The sequence below is a fragment of the Etheostoma cragini genome, chromosome 15 (assembly GCF_013103735.1).
Source record: "Etheostoma cragini isolate CJK2018 chromosome 15, CSU_Ecrag_1.0, whole genome shotgun sequence".
Lineage (NCBI taxonomy): Eukaryota > Metazoa > Chordata > Actinopteri > Perciformes > Percidae > Etheostoma > Etheostoma cragini.
Genome location: NC_048421.1, coordinates 9,295,930 through 9,312,999, shown reverse-complemented (window position 1 = coordinate 9,312,999; position 17,070 = coordinate 9,295,930). Strand labels below are relative to the sequence as shown.

At 40.5% G+C, this 17,070-nt stretch overlaps 2 protein-coding genes and 1 long non-coding RNA gene across 11 annotated transcripts in view; 2 read left to right on the top strand and 1 right to left on the bottom strand.

The window, feature by feature from the left end:
* LOC117958663 (adenylate cyclase type 9-like) overlaps window positions 1–4,748 on the top strand; it is a 29,819-nt gene extending 25,071 nt beyond the window's left edge. The window contains exons 7-10 of one of the 2 annotated variants that reach the window (XM_034895192.1): window positions 696–855; window positions 1,176–1,318; window positions 1,532–1,555; window positions 1,895–4,748. In XM_034895192.1, the coding sequence (XP_034751083.1) occupies window positions 696–855; window positions 1,176–1,318; window positions 1,532–1,555; window positions 1,895–3,188 (1,621 nt within the window). In that variant the 3' untranslated portion in view covers window positions 3,189–4,748. The remainder of the gene's footprint in view (window positions 1–695; window positions 856–1,175; window positions 1,319–1,531; window positions 1,556–1,894) is intronic. The other variant, XM_034895193.1, reaches the window with a different exon arrangement.
* A 3,758-nt stretch (window positions 4,749–8,506) lies between these two features.
* crebbpb (CREB binding protein b) overlaps window positions 8,507–17,070 on the top strand; it is a 38,654-nt gene continuing 30,090 nt past the window's right edge. For all 8 annotated transcript variants that reach the window (XM_034895191.1, XM_034895183.1, XM_034895190.1 and 5 more), the window contains exon 1: window positions 8,507–8,591. In XM_034895191.1, coding sequence (XP_034751082.1) covers window positions 8,507–8,591 — 85 coding nt within the window. The remainder of the gene's footprint in view (window positions 8,592–17,070) is intronic.
* The window catches only part of LOC117958664, an 8,597-nt gene continuing 3,949 nt past the window's right edge, over window positions 12,423–17,070 (bottom strand). The window contains exons 2-3 of the long non-coding RNA XR_004659768.1: window positions 17,066–17,068; window positions 12,423–12,556 (exon numbers count right to left, since the gene is read on the bottom strand). This is a non-coding gene — a long non-coding RNA (uncharacterized LOC117958664). The remainder of the gene's footprint in view (window positions 12,557–17,065; window positions 17,069–17,070) is intronic.

Below are 17,070 nucleotides of genomic sequence, written 5' to 3'. Positions count from 1 at the left end.
TTGGACTATTTTTTGTTTGTTTTGTTACTGTTGATACACCCATTTCATTTGAAATGTGTTGTTTCAGATATCTTAGAAAGAATATAGAAGTACTTTATAACATCAAAAAAAAATGTTAACATGTTTTCCAGAAGATGTATATTTTGTATAGTAGTGGTGTCTTATAATGTGGCCAGATTGTTAATGGGCATGTGCTTTCTGTTTTCTAATGGGAAAATAGAGTGGTGGGTGTGCTTCTCTACTGTTGGTATAGTGAAAATATATTCAGACAGTTGGAAAGCAGAAATAGAAAGATAGACAAGGGGTAAACATGGGATAAGAAATGTTACATCTACCAGGTGAAACTCAAGTAGGGTGTTGAAATAAGGGCCCTAAAGCAAAAAAAGGCCCTGACACCTTTTTAACATAAATACATTTGGATTATGTTACATAATTGTCACTCAAAGTGTGTGCCCTTATATTAGATCCACATTTATCTATAAAAATAATTGTTTTAGTTCACTGACTCCTCCTTTGTGTTCATGTACTGAGAAGCTTTATGAGAATTATGTATGGAATGAGTTTATCATTCAGGTTGGTATCAGGCTTGTATCAAACAGGACACTCAAGAATCAGATAAACACTTTATTAATATTGTTTCTATACCATCATAATAATCTTTATATCAATCTCAATTTATTGTTTTTCCTCTCCAGCATGGCTTTCTACCTGGACAGGGTGCTGAATTGCACTCGGCTGCTGATGAGAGCTATTTCAGGCTGGATAGCGCGGCACTTTATAGGAGCTGTCCTGGTGTCCCTGCCCACTGTGGCCGTCTTCTCCCATGTCACCTGTGACATGCATCTCTCCATGCAGGTGGATTTGACGTTTCATATTTTCTTTATGTTTAGTAATGGATCACTAGGGTGTGGAAAACTGGTATTGTTATTTCATTCGGTCTTCATAACAGATCTATTCTCTGTCATTCAAATTGCTAGCTGAGTTTTGCTTTGACCAGTGAAGCTCCTTCCCTGTTGGGCTACTGTTCTCGTAAAATGTCCATATCTAACTTAATTGTATTCACCATATGTCTTTTAGTTGTACAATATGTACATGTAGCTTAAAGTCAGTAAAGTTAATGTGATAATCCCTTAGGCTCTTTTGAGTAATGACATTGTGACTTCTATTTTCCCCAGTCCACCATGTTCATCTGCTGTGCTGGCATCATTGCTATCATTCAGTACTCTAACTTCTGCCAACTCAGCTACTGGATGCGCTCAGTTCTAGCGACTTTGGTGGGACTAGCACTGCTTGCCTTGCTCTTCGGCTCCCCCTGCAGGTATGACATACTAAAGACTATAGAGATACTGAAAAGAAAAGAAAAAACACATTTGAAAAATGTGATGCAATTGAAATGTGTTTTTAATAATGGTGTAGAGATAATGTGATGACACTGAGCTAATAATTGAAATTTCAAGAAAGAGCACAAGTATTTGTCGTGCAGGATTTGTACATGCACTTGATGCATTCATTTATGTTTTATCTCTTCCAGTGTGGCTAAAAGTCTGTTTTTTTGGTAAGTACAATGATCACTGTAAGCATTGTCAGTGTCAACCAGCCATTCATCTTTTTGGTGTACAGTAACTAAACAATGCACCTAAATTCTGAATTCAACACTGCTGCTATGATGCTTGCGGCTCTTTCTCACAGTTGACAGACAGACTCTTTTGTGTTGCCTGCATGATGCAGAGTTTAAATTTTGGTAAGGTGCCAGCAACTTACACCAAAAGCTTCTGTAGTTATGGTGATAACTTTCAGCTGTAAAAGAAGCAAATTTATGTTGAGAAGCCAAATATTTATCCTACCCTCCTGTTTGACTGTTTTCCTGCACTTCTTTTTCCTCTCTTTCCACCAGGTCGGATGGCCAGGGCAATAACAGCAACAGCAACGGCTCCATGGTCATGTCTGAAAGCCCAGCAGACCCACAGGACCTGCTGGGGCCTGAGGCCTGCGTGGCCTTTTTCCTAGTCCTTCTCCTGATCTGGTTCCTTAACCGTGAATTTGAGGTCAGTCACCGCCTGCATTACCACGGCAATGTGGAGGCTGATAAACACCGTATCAAGATCCAGAACATGAGGGACCAGGCCGACTGGCTGCTTCGCAATATCATCCCCATCCATGTGGCCGAGCAGCTGAAAGTCACCCAGAGCTACTCTAAGAACCACGACAATGTGGGTGTAATATTTGCCAGTATTGTTAATTTCAGTGAGTTTTATGAGGAAAGCTATGAGGGAGGCAAGGAGTGCTACCGTGTTCTCAACGAGCTAATTGGAGACTTTGATGAGCTGTTACGGAAGCCTGCCTTCTCAAATATGGAAAAGATCAAGACCATTGGTGCCACGTACATGGCAGCAGCAGGACTCAATGCGCAGCAGTGTGCAGATGCGGCACATCCTCATGCCCACCTCCGTGCTCTTTTCGAATTTGCCCTTGAAATGATGTGTGTGGTGGACGACTTCAACAAAAACATGCTGGGCTTTGGCTTCAAGCTTCGCATTGGATTCAATCACGGGCCTCTAACAGCGGGGGTGATTGGCACCACTAAACTTCTCTACGATATCTGGGGCGACACAGTCAACATCGCCAGTCGCATGGATACTACAGGTGTGGAGTGTCGTGTCCAGGTCAGCGAGGAGAGCTACTGTGTGCTCAGTGCCATGGATTATGAGTTTGATTATCGGGGCACAGTTAACGTCAAAGGCAAAGGTCAGATGAAGACCTTCCTTTACCCGAAGAGCAGTGACAGCGGCCCTGTGCCTCAGTACCAACTCTCAGTCTCACCCGAGATCCGGGTTCAGGTGGATGGTAGCATCGGCCGCTCGCCCACTGATGAAATCGCCAGCATGGTGCCCACAACCAGCATGGCTGCAAGTAGTACCAATACTACCATACCCAGTGCCAGCGCTGGTTCCTCTACTACCACAGGGCTTAGCCATGGGAAAGAGGCGGACAGCCATGAGAGACATCCCTCTACAGAGACTTCTCATGCCAGGCAATCCCCCTCTCACCTAGAAGGACCTCCTTCTTCTGCAAAAAACAAGCAGCTCATCATCTCATCCTCGGCCCAGCAAAATACACTCCAAAATTCCCAGAAAGACAAATGTGAAGATGATCAGGACAGTAATGTTGGAGAGTTAACCAGATTTTAAGAATTTTCTACAGTTTCTTTTTTACCATAAATCTTCTACCCTTTAAGCGCTTGTTCCTGCTGGTTGGCATTTGTAAAATTGCTGTAGATTTGGGCCTACCCCAGGTAGAATCAGAGAAAAAGACACACTGCTCTCTTCTCTGCATCAGCCAGACAGCAGGTTGTTTTTAGTTTAAATCTGATTGGCTAATATTACCAGTGGAGGGTGCAGGAGCACACAGAGGAAATGGGAAGATGTAATGACTCTGAACCCTGTCTTGCCAGCTACAGATCCCATTGTCTCCCATTAACTTACTTGATTATCCGTACACCTTTAATCTTAATTATTTCTTTTGTATGTCTTTTAAGTGCCTTTAGAGTAGATATAACGTGTAGACGAAGCCTTTTGGAATAAGGGAAGAATAACATAAAGGGAAAACTGTCAATAAGCAAACTTTTTGGAAAAACTGCTTAGCTTTTGTTACAACTTTACATTGCATACTATGCTTCGCTATGATATTTTGCCTTTTTATCAAAGAAAACCTCATGGAAAGCGCTTCAACATGAGGAGAATCAAATGAGTGTGAAGGGAAATAACACGGTACGATATGTATTAGTAAAATCTGCACACGAATGCAACAGAGCCTGTTTCCCGTATTCTTTATGAGAACCAGAAAACTCTTCATGAAAGGCACAGCAGAGACTAATCAATATAGGCTAAGGGCTGACGGGGCTGAGCTGTGTGCAGTGTGAATGTATTTGTTTGCATACCGTGTGTGAGTGTGTTGTGTCTATGTAGTAACAAGAACATGCAGGGTTTAATGGTGAGAGGTGCCTATGTGTTACTCGACAGACTTGGTGAAACTGCAAGATGATGACAAACAGTTTAGGAACGCAGTGGGAAAAAAACCCTCTTGGTTTCTGATGTGGCAGCTTTTTCTCTGGCCTCTGTTTAGATCTTAGTATTGTCTCAGTACTGAGGCATGATGGTCTCAGCTACATTTAATCAGCATGCTTGTAACAACAACATCGTAGACAAGGTTAAATGTTACTAGTGTTTGTGCCCTCCCACAGGATCCAGGCTCTTATGAAAGTCCAAGCTGTGTTTAGTATATTGTATGTATACTGAGTATTTCAATGGATACTACTACTGCGGCATTGCTGTACCTGTAGATTGTCTTGACGGTAGGTTTTGCTATGGATTACACTGTGTGTTAGTTGATAGTGTTTTAAGACATGGATAATCAAAGTGGAATGTCACAGATCTAAACTACGTGTGTTTTATTGTATTTATTGTTACACAAAACTTGAACTGTTCACGTGAAGCTGCCCTCTCTAATTTTTTATGATTTGAAAGGCATTGCTCAATGGAAACAGCTGGATGCATTAGTTGCTTCATAGCATGCTTTCAATGGCATGAAACGTAATGTAATATCGCTGTAAATGCCATGGAAGTGTAACAAATGCATTTCGTAATATATGTTGCTTTAACAATTTATTTTTGACTTCATTGATTTCCTGCTATTGTGTCAGATTACTTAGGAAAACAAACAGATTAAACTGTGTGTCTCTGTTGCTGTTACATTTTCTCTTCTGTCACAGTTTCTTGAAAAGGATTGTGTGCTCAGAGGCAAAAAAGTTCCACTTCATTGTCTTATTTATGATGTTTCAATACTTGCAACACCTTAACCTTATATTTTTAAATCCCCATTTTAAAAATTTGTACTTTTTTGGTAATTAAGCAAACAAAAACAATATTGCAGAAAACCAAGAACCAATTTGCCTTCTTTTATCGTCAAATAATTTATTCCAACTGCAACATTTCACATTACCCTAGTAGTTCATAATTAGTTTCCTTTTTCAATGTTTGAAGATTGGGTAGCTTGTGCCTTTTAACTTGGTTTTCCTATGTCTTTGTTTTTATAGTGTGCTCTGAGTTGCTTTAATTTCTTAGGATATTGGATATTTCTGAAAAGCTTATAGCATGCAGGAGAGCAGTGCCTATTCTTAATGTACACAATTAAATGTAAACATACCAAACATATTCAACATTAACAATCGATTCCTTTTTGTTTGGCTTTCTATTGTGATCTGTATCTGTCGCTCGGATGGAGTTGGGTTGATCTAACGCAATAATTATTAGCTTGAAAGGGAAGATTCACCTTTACGCTTATGAGCACACAACCCTTGTACCAGCCCAAAATTTGTTTGTAATACTACAATAAAGGGATACTTAAAATGATTATTGTTATTATCCATGATTGAGTGCTTAAGATAGATCATGAGAGTGTCAGGTAAAGTGTTTTTCTTTGGTAATTTTGATATGCTCTTTCGAATTATGTGTATTTTATTAATTGAACAGTTTTTTCAGGTTAGTATTGTGTTGAACAATAAGATTGGGGTGTCAACTTTTAGTTTTTCACTTGTTTCTTTTCTATTTTTTCCTGTCTTTGTTTCATTACAAACATGTTGACATGGTTTGATTTATCAAGATGTAAGGGACATTCTGACTCAGCTGGATGGCGCACTGAGAAATTCGATGCCAAAGAGTGTTATTGCCATCTCTTGGAGTTTCTTTGTATATCGTATATTCTCCCACAATTGGAGGTTGTGCTCTGCACGTTCAAGACAGGTCATTTATATTTTCACTAGTGTTAAAACTCATATGCACAACACGCTCACTTTTTATGTACAGTATGCCTTTATATTGTTTAGTATATGGGCATTTTCTATTATTTATATAAGCGCATGTACTAGAGTGTTAAATAGTCTAAAGAACTGGGTAGTTTTAACCATGTTGGAATAATACTTCTGTGTTCCTTTTTTTCTGCATGTGTGTAAAAAGAAAAGAAAAAAAGAGCGTTTGTAAAACTGAGTGTTTTTGTAAGGATGCTCTAATCTTATCATCTGAGAACAAATGACATGCTGGGACAGTATAATACAGATACAGACATCCTTTTTTCTTTTCTATTTTAAATTTAAACTGGCCAAATAAAATGGTCAAAACACTACTAGATGTCTGCAGGTAGGCAGTATTTCAGTAGCAGCTACTGAGAAGTTTTAATGAATTGTTGCTTTCTTTGGACATGTTTTTGTAGCATGCTGATAGGTATGCAAGTGAAGGTAAAAAATTGAATAAAGTCAGTTGCTGGGAAATGTTGTTCGTTTTAAATGTATAGCCTGTAAACTTTATCCCCTTCTGTATTCCCCCAGGGTGGATCGTAACTAAGTAGCCCACATGTTCTCCAAGTACATTTCTAAAATAGCCAACAACTTTTTAGGTACTTTTACAGTATTTTACTTAAGTATTTTTGTTTGATGCTGTTTTATGTATTACACTGGTATATACTACTCCATTTCCCTACAGTGTTACTTTTGTAGGTTAAGTACAACACGGACACGTTTATAAAATATGCTACATAATGAATACTTTTACTTTCAATAATTTAAGTAGACCTATGTTTTGCTCATAATACTTGGACTCATGTTCCTTTTAAATGCAAAACTTTGAATTAGAATTAAGTTTTTTTTCTACCACTGGTATTTAAGGTTACCCTAAATGGTATCAAGAGGAATGAGAATGACTTACAATCTTTGGTTGAGTACATTCACTTTGTTTAAATATTTTGACTGCTCAGGGATATTTGGAAATGTGAGAAATTCCATCCATCTTCATTTGGTTATCCGGGTTGGGTCGTGGACGCAGCAGCTCCATTATTACTTTTTCACTGAACACTGGACAGCGCTCCTATCCTGATACTTATTTGTTTCAATTTCTTAACAGCTGGAGCGGTACATGTAAGGTTTCATCCAACTTTTGCTGTTTAATTTGCACTTACATGAATACTTCAAATCCAAAATATGACTATGGTAGATCTCAACAGAAAGTTGCTCTTGTATAATGTATTAGTATATAGGGGCACTATAAAATGAAGTTAAGGAAGAGGTATTTAAATCTGAAGTATTAAAAATCTCGCATTCAAAGTACAGCAGTATTATTGGCAAAATACAAAGTATCAAAGGTAAAGTGCTTGTAAATATACTACTACATACTACTAGGTAGTTTAATGTATAGCATTATGAATGATTTTACAAGCTCAAGATCACATGCATATACAGTATATTGTACTTCTTCATCAAAGTAAATATTTACTTTGAGTAAAAAGTACAATATTTCTCTTAAAAAATGTAATTGAGTTAAATGTAATTAAGGTCTACTTAGTTTCTTTCCACCACCATTTGTAGTAATACGATTGGCATAAACTTAATTTAGAGAGACTCATTTAAGTATTTCTGTTAATCGACAGTGCAGTGTGTTTTCCCTAACGTGAGTCTTTTCTGTTTGTAGTATTAACTGCTGTGTGTTTTTAAAGTTTAAAGCTGGTAGTAGGCTACATTTTTATTTTTGGGGTTATTCCACCCCTAGAGGCAACTTCACGTACGTCCACGTGACGCACGGTGCACAGGTTTACGTCAGGGCGTCATAGTGCGACACCACCCCCTCCTCCCCCCACAGTCTAGCTGGGAAGAAAAAAAAAACTTTTTTTTGTATCGGAGGAATCAACAGCCGCCATCTTGACGCGGCTCAGAATCGGGATTTCGGGGGGAGCATTAATTTTAAAAACCGATCGGAGCTACCCAGACGGGTCTCAAACGGCTTTTTTCGTGAAGAAAATCGAAGTGTTAGTCCTTCCGATGAGAATTAATGCAAAAATGTGAGGATTACATGGTTTTTTATCGTCTCGAAAGCCCACTGTATATTTGATTTCCCTTTTAGAGAGCGCCGCTTCTCGCCGTATCTCCGTCCCGAGACGCTGTATTTACCGGGAGACAGCGACGACAAAAATAATCCACTTCATAGAAAATATTTTTTGATTTTTTCTCTTTTTATTTAAGCCCGAGAGAGATTTTATGGCTGCTTGTTTCGACTGCGAAAAAGATGATTCTGTGCCGACGTAAAACCGGCGATCTGCGAAGAAAGGGATTCGCTTACGCCTTGTGTAATATTTTATGATAGATTTTTATTTATTTTTCTCGAACTGAAATATTTTTTGGACGTAATTATTGAGGATAATTATGTGGGTGTTGGGTGTTGGATTATCATGGGGTGATCTTCGGCGGCGAAGCGTGGCGCTGTTGCCTTTCTTTTGATACCTTTTTCTCCAGGCAGCATTTTGCCAGTCTGCCAGTCAAGAAGAAAAAAAAAAGCCGTTAAATTGCTCTTTTAAACACAACGTTAGGAAAAGTTACCAGTTATTACTATCCGAAGGCCGACGAGTTGGACTGAACCTGCTTCTATTTTCCTGCATCATCATCCATTCACTGAATCTGCCGACCAGGATGGCTGACAATCTTCTGGATGTCGGACCCCCCACTGCAAAGCGACCCAAGCTTAATTCACCTCTCTCGGTATCAGACGGCCCAGGTAAGGACAACACATGGTCTTACAGTTGGAACGGACTTACAAGGAGGATGTGCTAACTTGCAATACGATTTTTACATTGATTAAACCTGTAGAATTTTTGAATGGTTTTTGAGACGGGATGCATCCACCTTTTAGGAACAGATCTACGGTGAAGTACACCCGTCCACCACTTCAGTTGTGCAGTGCAAATATCACAGTAAAACTGTACCGAGTCTTTGTGGGATTGCTCGATTAAATTTACAATTGACTGAAAATGTCCTAAACTGCGATTAGTGGAAAAAGTACAAGCTCACTGCCTCTTCGTCACATAATTGCTTAACACTGAGTATGCTCCCAATTTTGCAGTCTTAAAGTGTTAAAAGTTAAGTTAAAACACAAATGGTGCAAACCGGTCTTAACACCCGGGATACAGGGGGGGTGAAATGTTGACAGGACATGTGCAGGGGTAGGCGTTAGTTTTTTTTTCTCACCGTTTCGGACTGATGCTCTAGTGTCATGGCACCTGTGCATTTATTAGCCACATGTGATAAAGCAAATATTTATTGTGATCGCCTCTCGATCCCTTCGGAAAAAAAACCTCTCACCCACCAGCACAGAGGAACATGCTGCCTATGTATCCTTGGAGTTGGATTGGACGTAGTGTCTTGCTCATTGTCTCTTCAGCTCGTGCAGAGACAGCACGAGCACTTGAACCTGGGTTGTCTGATTGAAAGATAATCTGTCATCACTACTAGGTGTCGTTGAAGGCTCAGCCCCTTCTTTCATTCAGCAAAATGCTTGAGTGATCTGGGTTCAAATGTCTGGGTATATTTACTGGAAGATTGCCCTTGTTTTGTACCTACATCCAGGTTTTCTGCTGCCAGTATTATATATTTGGCTAGCCAATGGACATAATAAATCTTCCAAGCTGAGAAATACTGCTGCCATAATTAATATTTTTTAGAATACTTCAACTGTGACCCCCATCATCCATATACATTTGCTGACTTTTCAGAAAATTGTTGTTTATCTGTGAATTAAAAAAGAGCCGATATTTCTTGTAATGATACAGTCATTAAATCAGAAGGGAGAAGTACACGGTTCAACCCCTCAGCCTGAACATATAACATTTGCAAAAATGTCTTAGTTTGACAGACAGTCACTAACAAAAGAACAAGATAAATTGAATACAGAGTAATAATAATTTGATACCTTGGCGCCAGAGCTCCACATTTGTAGTTTCTTCAAAAATTACAAGTGACTACTTAAATCTTTAACAGAACTTTTGGCATCTTGTCTTGTATGGACTAATTTTACATGGACCTTATATGGACGGGGACTCGTACTTTCAAGAGGGAAAACTGCTGACGCTACCTGTCTGAAAAGTGGACCGCAATCGCATATACAGTACATGCCAAAAGTTTGGTTACACCTTCTCATTCAATGCGTTTCCTTTCTTTTAATGGCTATTTACATTGTAGATTCTCACTGAAGGCATCAAAACTATGTCTTATATTCTAGTTTCTTCAAAGTAGCCACCCTTTGCTCTGATTACTGCTTTGCACACTCTTGGCATTCTCTTGATGAGCTTCAAGAGGTAGTCACCTGAAATGGTTTTCCAAATAGTCTTTGAGGAGTTCCCAGAGATGCTCAGCCCTTGGTGGCCCTTTTGCCTTCACTCTGCGGTCCAGCTTACCCCAAACATCTTGATTGGGTTCAGGTCCGGTGACTATGGAGGCACAGCACTCCATCACTCTCCTTTTTCATCAAATAGCCCTTACACAGCCTGGAGATGCGTTTGGGGTCATTGTCCTGTGGAAAAATAAATGATGGTCCAACTAAACGCAAACCGGATGGGATGGCATGTTGCTGCAGGATGCTGTGGTAGCCAAGCTGGTTCAGAATGCCTTCATTTTGGAATAAATCCCTAACAGTGTCACCAGCAAAGCACCCCCCAAACCATCACACCTAGGGCTGCACGGTTCATCGAATTTTAATCACGATCACGATTTGGACTTCCCATGATCAAATTTGTGCCATTTCATAGAACGCTTCGGGTTTTTTTGCAGAGCGAATCTACCGCTCCGTAGACCCCTGTCTGCTCGTGTGCCAGTGAGAGTTGTTCCCTGAATCGCGCAGCTTAGTTTCTAGATGTAGAAGTGACAGAGGACAGAGGAACGGGAGGAAAATTCACCAGATAGCAGTTGTTTATACATCTCTCTCGAGGTTTACCACGCACCTAATGTCCTTGCATCTGCTGCAATGTAGTTTATATAGATATGGTTTAATGTTGCGTTACATGACCCATTTTTTCTGTAAAGCCGTGTCTGTGTTTGGATCTCTCCTCCACTCTCTCTCGTCTTACTCTCCGCTTAGCCTCGCCACACAGCTGGGCCGCTCCACTCTTCTGACAATTGTCCACAGGTTTATAATTTTGTATTAACACAGCTGTATATTGTTAAATATGAGGGGCAAACCTGTATTTGTACCAGTGTTTCCGCGGGTAACTATCGCGGCCGCCACGGCGAAGAACAGAGAAGAAGTTAATGAATGCAACTAACTTCAGTTCGTAGAGTAATGGCGTGTGAGACGGAGCTGCTGGACCTGGGAAAGAGATGTGACCCATGGCCAGAATATCATAGTTACAAAAATGCAGTCCAGTGACAATACAGACATTTCGCACACACAACGTGTGTATGCGCCATTCAACCCGTGCTGGACCCGTTCATAATGAGTCAGCCGTCTCTCTGTGAGTACGTTCATCACACTCCCCCTCTCTCCTTAGCTCTTTTAATCAGTTATTGTTGAAAACAAGTGAAGGAGCTTTCTCAGAGATACATTTAAAAATATATATATCCTACGCTATTTATTTCAGATAGCTAATTTTCATTTACGTGTGTTGCAGCTGTGTGTCTATACAACATACAACTTCCGCATAAGAAGATTGTAACATAATAGGCTGTTTATAACTGCTTTCACATCCCTATGTGACAATGAAATTAGTTTTGGTTAAAATCAGATAATCGTGAGAATAATCGTTATCACAATATTGATCAAAATAATCATGATTATCATTTTGGCCATAATCGTGCAGCCCTAATCACACCTCCTCCTCCATGCTTCACGGGGGGAACGAGGCAAATAGAATCCATCCGGTCACCTTTTCCGCGTCGCACAAAGACACCGCGGTTGGAACCGAAGATCTCAAATTTGGACTCACCATGCCAAAGCACAGATTTCCACTGGTCTAATGTCCATTCCTTGTGTTTCTTGGCCAAAAAGGATCTCTTCTGCTTGTTGCCTCTCCTTAGCAGTAGTTTCCTAGCTGCTATTTGACCATGAAGGCCTGATTCGCGCAGTCCCTCTTAACAGTTGTTCTACAGATGTGTCTGCAGCTACAACTCTGTGTGACATTCATCTGGTCTCTAATCTGAGCTGCTGTTAACTTGTTATTTCTGAGGTTGGTGACTCGGGTGAACTCTTCCTCAGCAGCAGAGGTGACTCTTGGTCTTCCTTTCCTGGGGCGGTCCTCATGTGAGCCTCAAGCTTGCATAGTGTGACGAGTAGTCCGTCTGTATTAAAGTTTTTCCTGCATGTTCTCCGATCTGTACCTATGTAACCCGGTAGTTTGAATGCACATAGTTGTTGTAAAAGTTTGCTGCTGAAAAGAGAGAGCTGTCGCTTAGCTCCAAGATGGCTGTCACTTGACTCACTATGGCTCTCTTTGGGTAAAGAGTCTAACCCCCTATGGGCGGGTTGAAAACATGCAGAACTAGCTGGCTTGTAGTCCACAGCCTCTGGACAAACATGCCTCCAATCACGCTTAATGACGATTTTTGTGTCATGGGAGGCTTTTGTCCAGACCCACAATTCAGAGAAATCTAGTCTCAGGGAGACATTAGAGAGGGAAGCACGGCCATTCAAAAATACAACCGGGTTTCTACTGATATAAAGCTTAATGCTAATCAGTGAAGTATCCCTTTAAGCTTATTTTGTGTTTGTTTTGCAGGGATTACGTATGAACGTTTCACACTTGGATGATTTTGTGCAGACGATTTCTCCTCTGCATATTTTTTGCAGGAGCTGGAAAAGCAAGTGGGTTACTCTAGTATCCATTTATGACCAATTTAAAATCAGGTGAGAACACTTCTCTGTGTTTGATTTTATTCAAAGTAAAGTTGGGCTTCGCTGTTCGCTTTACGGCAGCAGCCACACTGAACTGCAGGCTGGGCTGAGGTGGGGATGCGGAGAGAAGTAAACAAAACGTATTTTCATACTTTACGCTGGGTTTTTACAGGCAGTTTGGCTTGGAAAAACTCCACTACCGCTTTGAAAAAGGCAGACTAGTGAAGAAAGAGGACAGCAGATTAACCAGCAGGGCGGACACAGTGTGGTGTGGAGGTGAATACCATTGAGCTGTTTGAGACGGGAGACCAAAAATAAATAGGCTGCAAATAGTAAAACAAATTCCGTTGACTTACTTTAATAGTTGATTTAAGACTACTATGTTGACTAATCGCAGCAGCACTATCCAAAACCCTAATATATTAAGCTTACAATGATAAACAGAGAAAAACAGAATATCTCAGAAAAACTAACAAGATAATGGTTGGAATTAGGCCTGCACGATTGTTATAAAATCTCGATTCACCATGTTCATTTAAATTTTTAAATAACTTAGATTTTTTTTTGTTAAAAATGTTAAAACATTGAATGACTTTGATTCTCATTTAATTTTACAAGCCGACCGCATCACAAGCGCTACAACTGTCTTTTTGTGAGTTTTAAACATAGACTGTGTAAAATAATTGTTAATTGAAGCCTCTATGTTTACAGGCTTGTGGTGATGTGCAATGTTCTATAGGTCAGGCCAAAATATCAGCTTGGTACTGCCTATTTGTTTTGTTTTGTCATGGTTCACATGTGCAATAAACATTACACTTTGCGAGAACAAAATTGTGGCAGAGAATCGTGATATCAATTTTAAGCTAAAAAATCATGATTTGTATTTTTCACCGAATTGTGAAGGCCTAGTTGGAATTCTTACTGAATCGATAATAATAGAAGTTGTCATCGGCTAATCTTTACAACTCGACTTATGAGCTGAAAAAATCTCAGTGAGCTCCCTCCATGTTTACTGCAACAGCATGCTTTGGACATAACCTTCTTTCAGTAACAATGGCTGAAAACAATGTTGGGCACCACTTTCAGAAGGCTTATAAGCCAGTAGTAAAATGCTGCTTGTATCTTTTATCGACCATCCAGTCTATGGTCCATCCAGCAACATTGTCCTTCTTGGCGCAGCCTATTTGTGTATTTTAGTTAACTTGCTGTGCACTGAACATATCCTTGTTGGTGTTCTTTGTGCAGTAGCTAATACCGAGGATTTATAAAGCATGGGCCATCTCATTTCAGTCAGTTTTGGGTCTGCACCACTGCAGCCACCTCTTAACTTTCATCTTCCAGAGAATATGAAGACCGGAGCAGTTGCATAATTGAAATCGATTGGAGATTGGAAACATTGGTGTGCCATTTAAAAAAAAAAAAATAAAAAAAAAAGGGTGGGTGGCTCCATTATCTAGCTGCGCGGACAGTCCTCCGTCTTCAGCCAAGGTAGTTCATCTTATCAGAGGGGTGACAGGAGCTTTTGCTGGGCCATAAAGCAGCCCGACACCGAGACGACTCCTCCACTGCTGCCAGGAGCCCTTTCTGTCTCAGTTGACCAACACACACACACACACACACACACACACACACACAAAACACATGTATTCGGTAAGACGTTGCACAGTGTCTTTTGTAGAACTGCTCTCTTTGAAGTTGAAGTCCTGGATGCATCTCAGGGTCTTAATTACACTGAGAAGATTTTAAGTGGCATGCTGCAGATGGGAAGGTAAGTACAGTTTTTTGTTCAGGTTGGACAAAAAACACTTTATTTTAAGAAAATGTGGAGGCAGATCTGTGAGAAACCAGCTTATACTCTGCCCATTTTCTTGTTCACACTTGCATGTACTTTAAAAAAAAGTGAAACAACAAATCAGTGTTGAACATTTTGCACATTTTACAATTGAAATACAATTCAATTCAATACAGTCAAGTGTGTTAAAATGTTGCCTTTGAACAGCATGGCCATGCGGTGTCAAATGAGGGGTAACTGACTGAGATGAGGAGAACGGTGGGTGGCACTGGATGTCATCCAATCGGCCACCCCAAATAGTCATGTCTGCAACCCTCTTTACCGCTACCATTTACCTCACTCTGCTCTTACCCTTTGTATCTCAAAAATCCCCAAAATGCTCATCTTCTGGAAAGAGACTGTAGGGCGGTTAATTTATTCAGAACTCAGTGTTTGTCTGCAAGAGCTAAATAATATGTATATTTTTTTAAATTAAAGCCAAAGTTTTTATTTATGTCGTTTTGTCTCTATAGCTGGGGTCTTCATTACTGGTGACCCCAAGAAGTCAAATATATACCGCCCGATATAGGAACATAGCCGTGATCTAGTGCGCAGCCCAAGGCATGATCCGTCCACCCCGGTGATCACCAAATCCTTCACACCAGACCAGCAAGCAACGGCGATATATGCAACGACACAGCTTTTGAGTTTGTGGCCGAAAACAAGAGGATTGTAAAATAAGTAGGGTGCGTGCACCGCAGGACAGACTTTTGCTTTCTGCGCATAGCTTCTCGTCACCGGGTCGCGCGCTAGCTGTGTGACATGCGAGCGCACTCCAAACCTCCGATAGTCTTCTACACCACTTCAACACTTGTACAATTACAAGCTACTCTTTTTATGTCTATGTCCTAAACGGTTGCATGTTTTCATACAAAAGGAGCTTTACACAACCTTATCACAGCTTAGTATTTCATCCCTGTAGTCAGCCCCCACCCTCGGATTCGACTTTTTGCCGATATGCAAGACATGACAAATCTGATTTGACTATGTAAATTCATAGGCTGGGAGACCCCTAGTCTTCATAAACACTGTACAGCAAATAACTGAATGAATTTTGCACATCAGAACTCATCTTATAATGCACCTTGTTTTTATAAATGTGCTGCCAATCAAATGCATTGAAATAAGCCCAGCACAGTGCTTTTCACCCTGTTTTTCCTGCTATTTCTATTTCCAGAAACACCATGCCGCGATATGATGAGACTAAAGGGAAAGCTTACAAGACAACATCCGGTCATTCATAGGTCATGTCAGTACGAGAATATTTGGCCTGTCTCTAACAACCAAACCTCAATGCATAAATCAGTGTATTTACATGCAGTTTAAAAAAAAACAATTATATTCGAGTTAACCCTTATGTTGTCCTTGGGTCCTCGTATTCAGTTTTTTTTTTCTATCACAACAAATGGCCTTCAAAATAAGCACTGAAAATGTCAACATTAAAAATATCAAATAACTTAGGAAAAAACATCAAAAAAAGTACTCACAACATTGAAAAAGTGACAAAAATGTCGGGAAAAGCGATAAGTGTTTGAAAGGGAGAAAACACAAGGGTTAAGGCCATACCCGGATTTCTCAAACGCCATGTAAACACTTTACCCCCAGTTAAAATCAGAGTTCTCATAACCCAGTTAACAGATGTAGAGAACTCCTTCAGTTACCGGGGTATCCCTCCGTGCACACACCTTAACAGGGCTATGATCGGTTTAAGTGTCTCTGCATGCTCCGCCTGCCCCTCCCCACTCCGCTGCGAGTAGTTGTCGTTGCTATGACACCATACCATAACCGCTATGCCTGAATTAGCAGGCCATCGGCTGAAAGAGCCTGTAGTCTGTCTGTTTTCACTCCCCGCAGCCAGTTGTTGTCTGGACGGGCAGAATCGGAGACCTTTTTATAAACATGACCCACTTTAATCAGTCTTATTTGTTAGATAAGATTACATACCTTTCAGTAAGCGTTCCAACACGTTGGCGGTCCAAGCAAACAAAACCTTTTTGTCTTACTTTTTGTTATTGTTGTTCTCCAAAATAGTTCCAACTTATACGTCCATGATTTCCAACCACAGACTAAAGGTAACATTCTGCTTCCTTTTTACAACTGCACATGCATGCTCAGTATATGCGAACGGCGATTCGTTGTTAGAAATGGACAGAGATCGTCTGCCAGTTAACAAGCGATTCTGCTCCTTTGCAATTTTCTAATTAGATATGGAGCTGTCTGTTGGTCAGCGCTTCACCTCTCTGAGCCTAATGCTACACCCACCTGCAGGCGCACACTTCTCAGTGAGCGTGACATACTGTACGGTCAGAAACTGTAAACCAAACGTTTGTGATACACTCACCCCGTATGATAAAAGATCTACAGACATGCTGGCAGCTGTTTAGCACGCTAACATTTGAATCACGGCAATGCCAGTAAAACTGTTGCAAGTGTGATTACACTTTTTAAAAACTCCACACAGACAGGATATACACTCACCGGCCACTTTATTAGGTACCCCATGCTAGTAACGGGTTGGACCCCATTTTGCCTTCAGAACTGCCT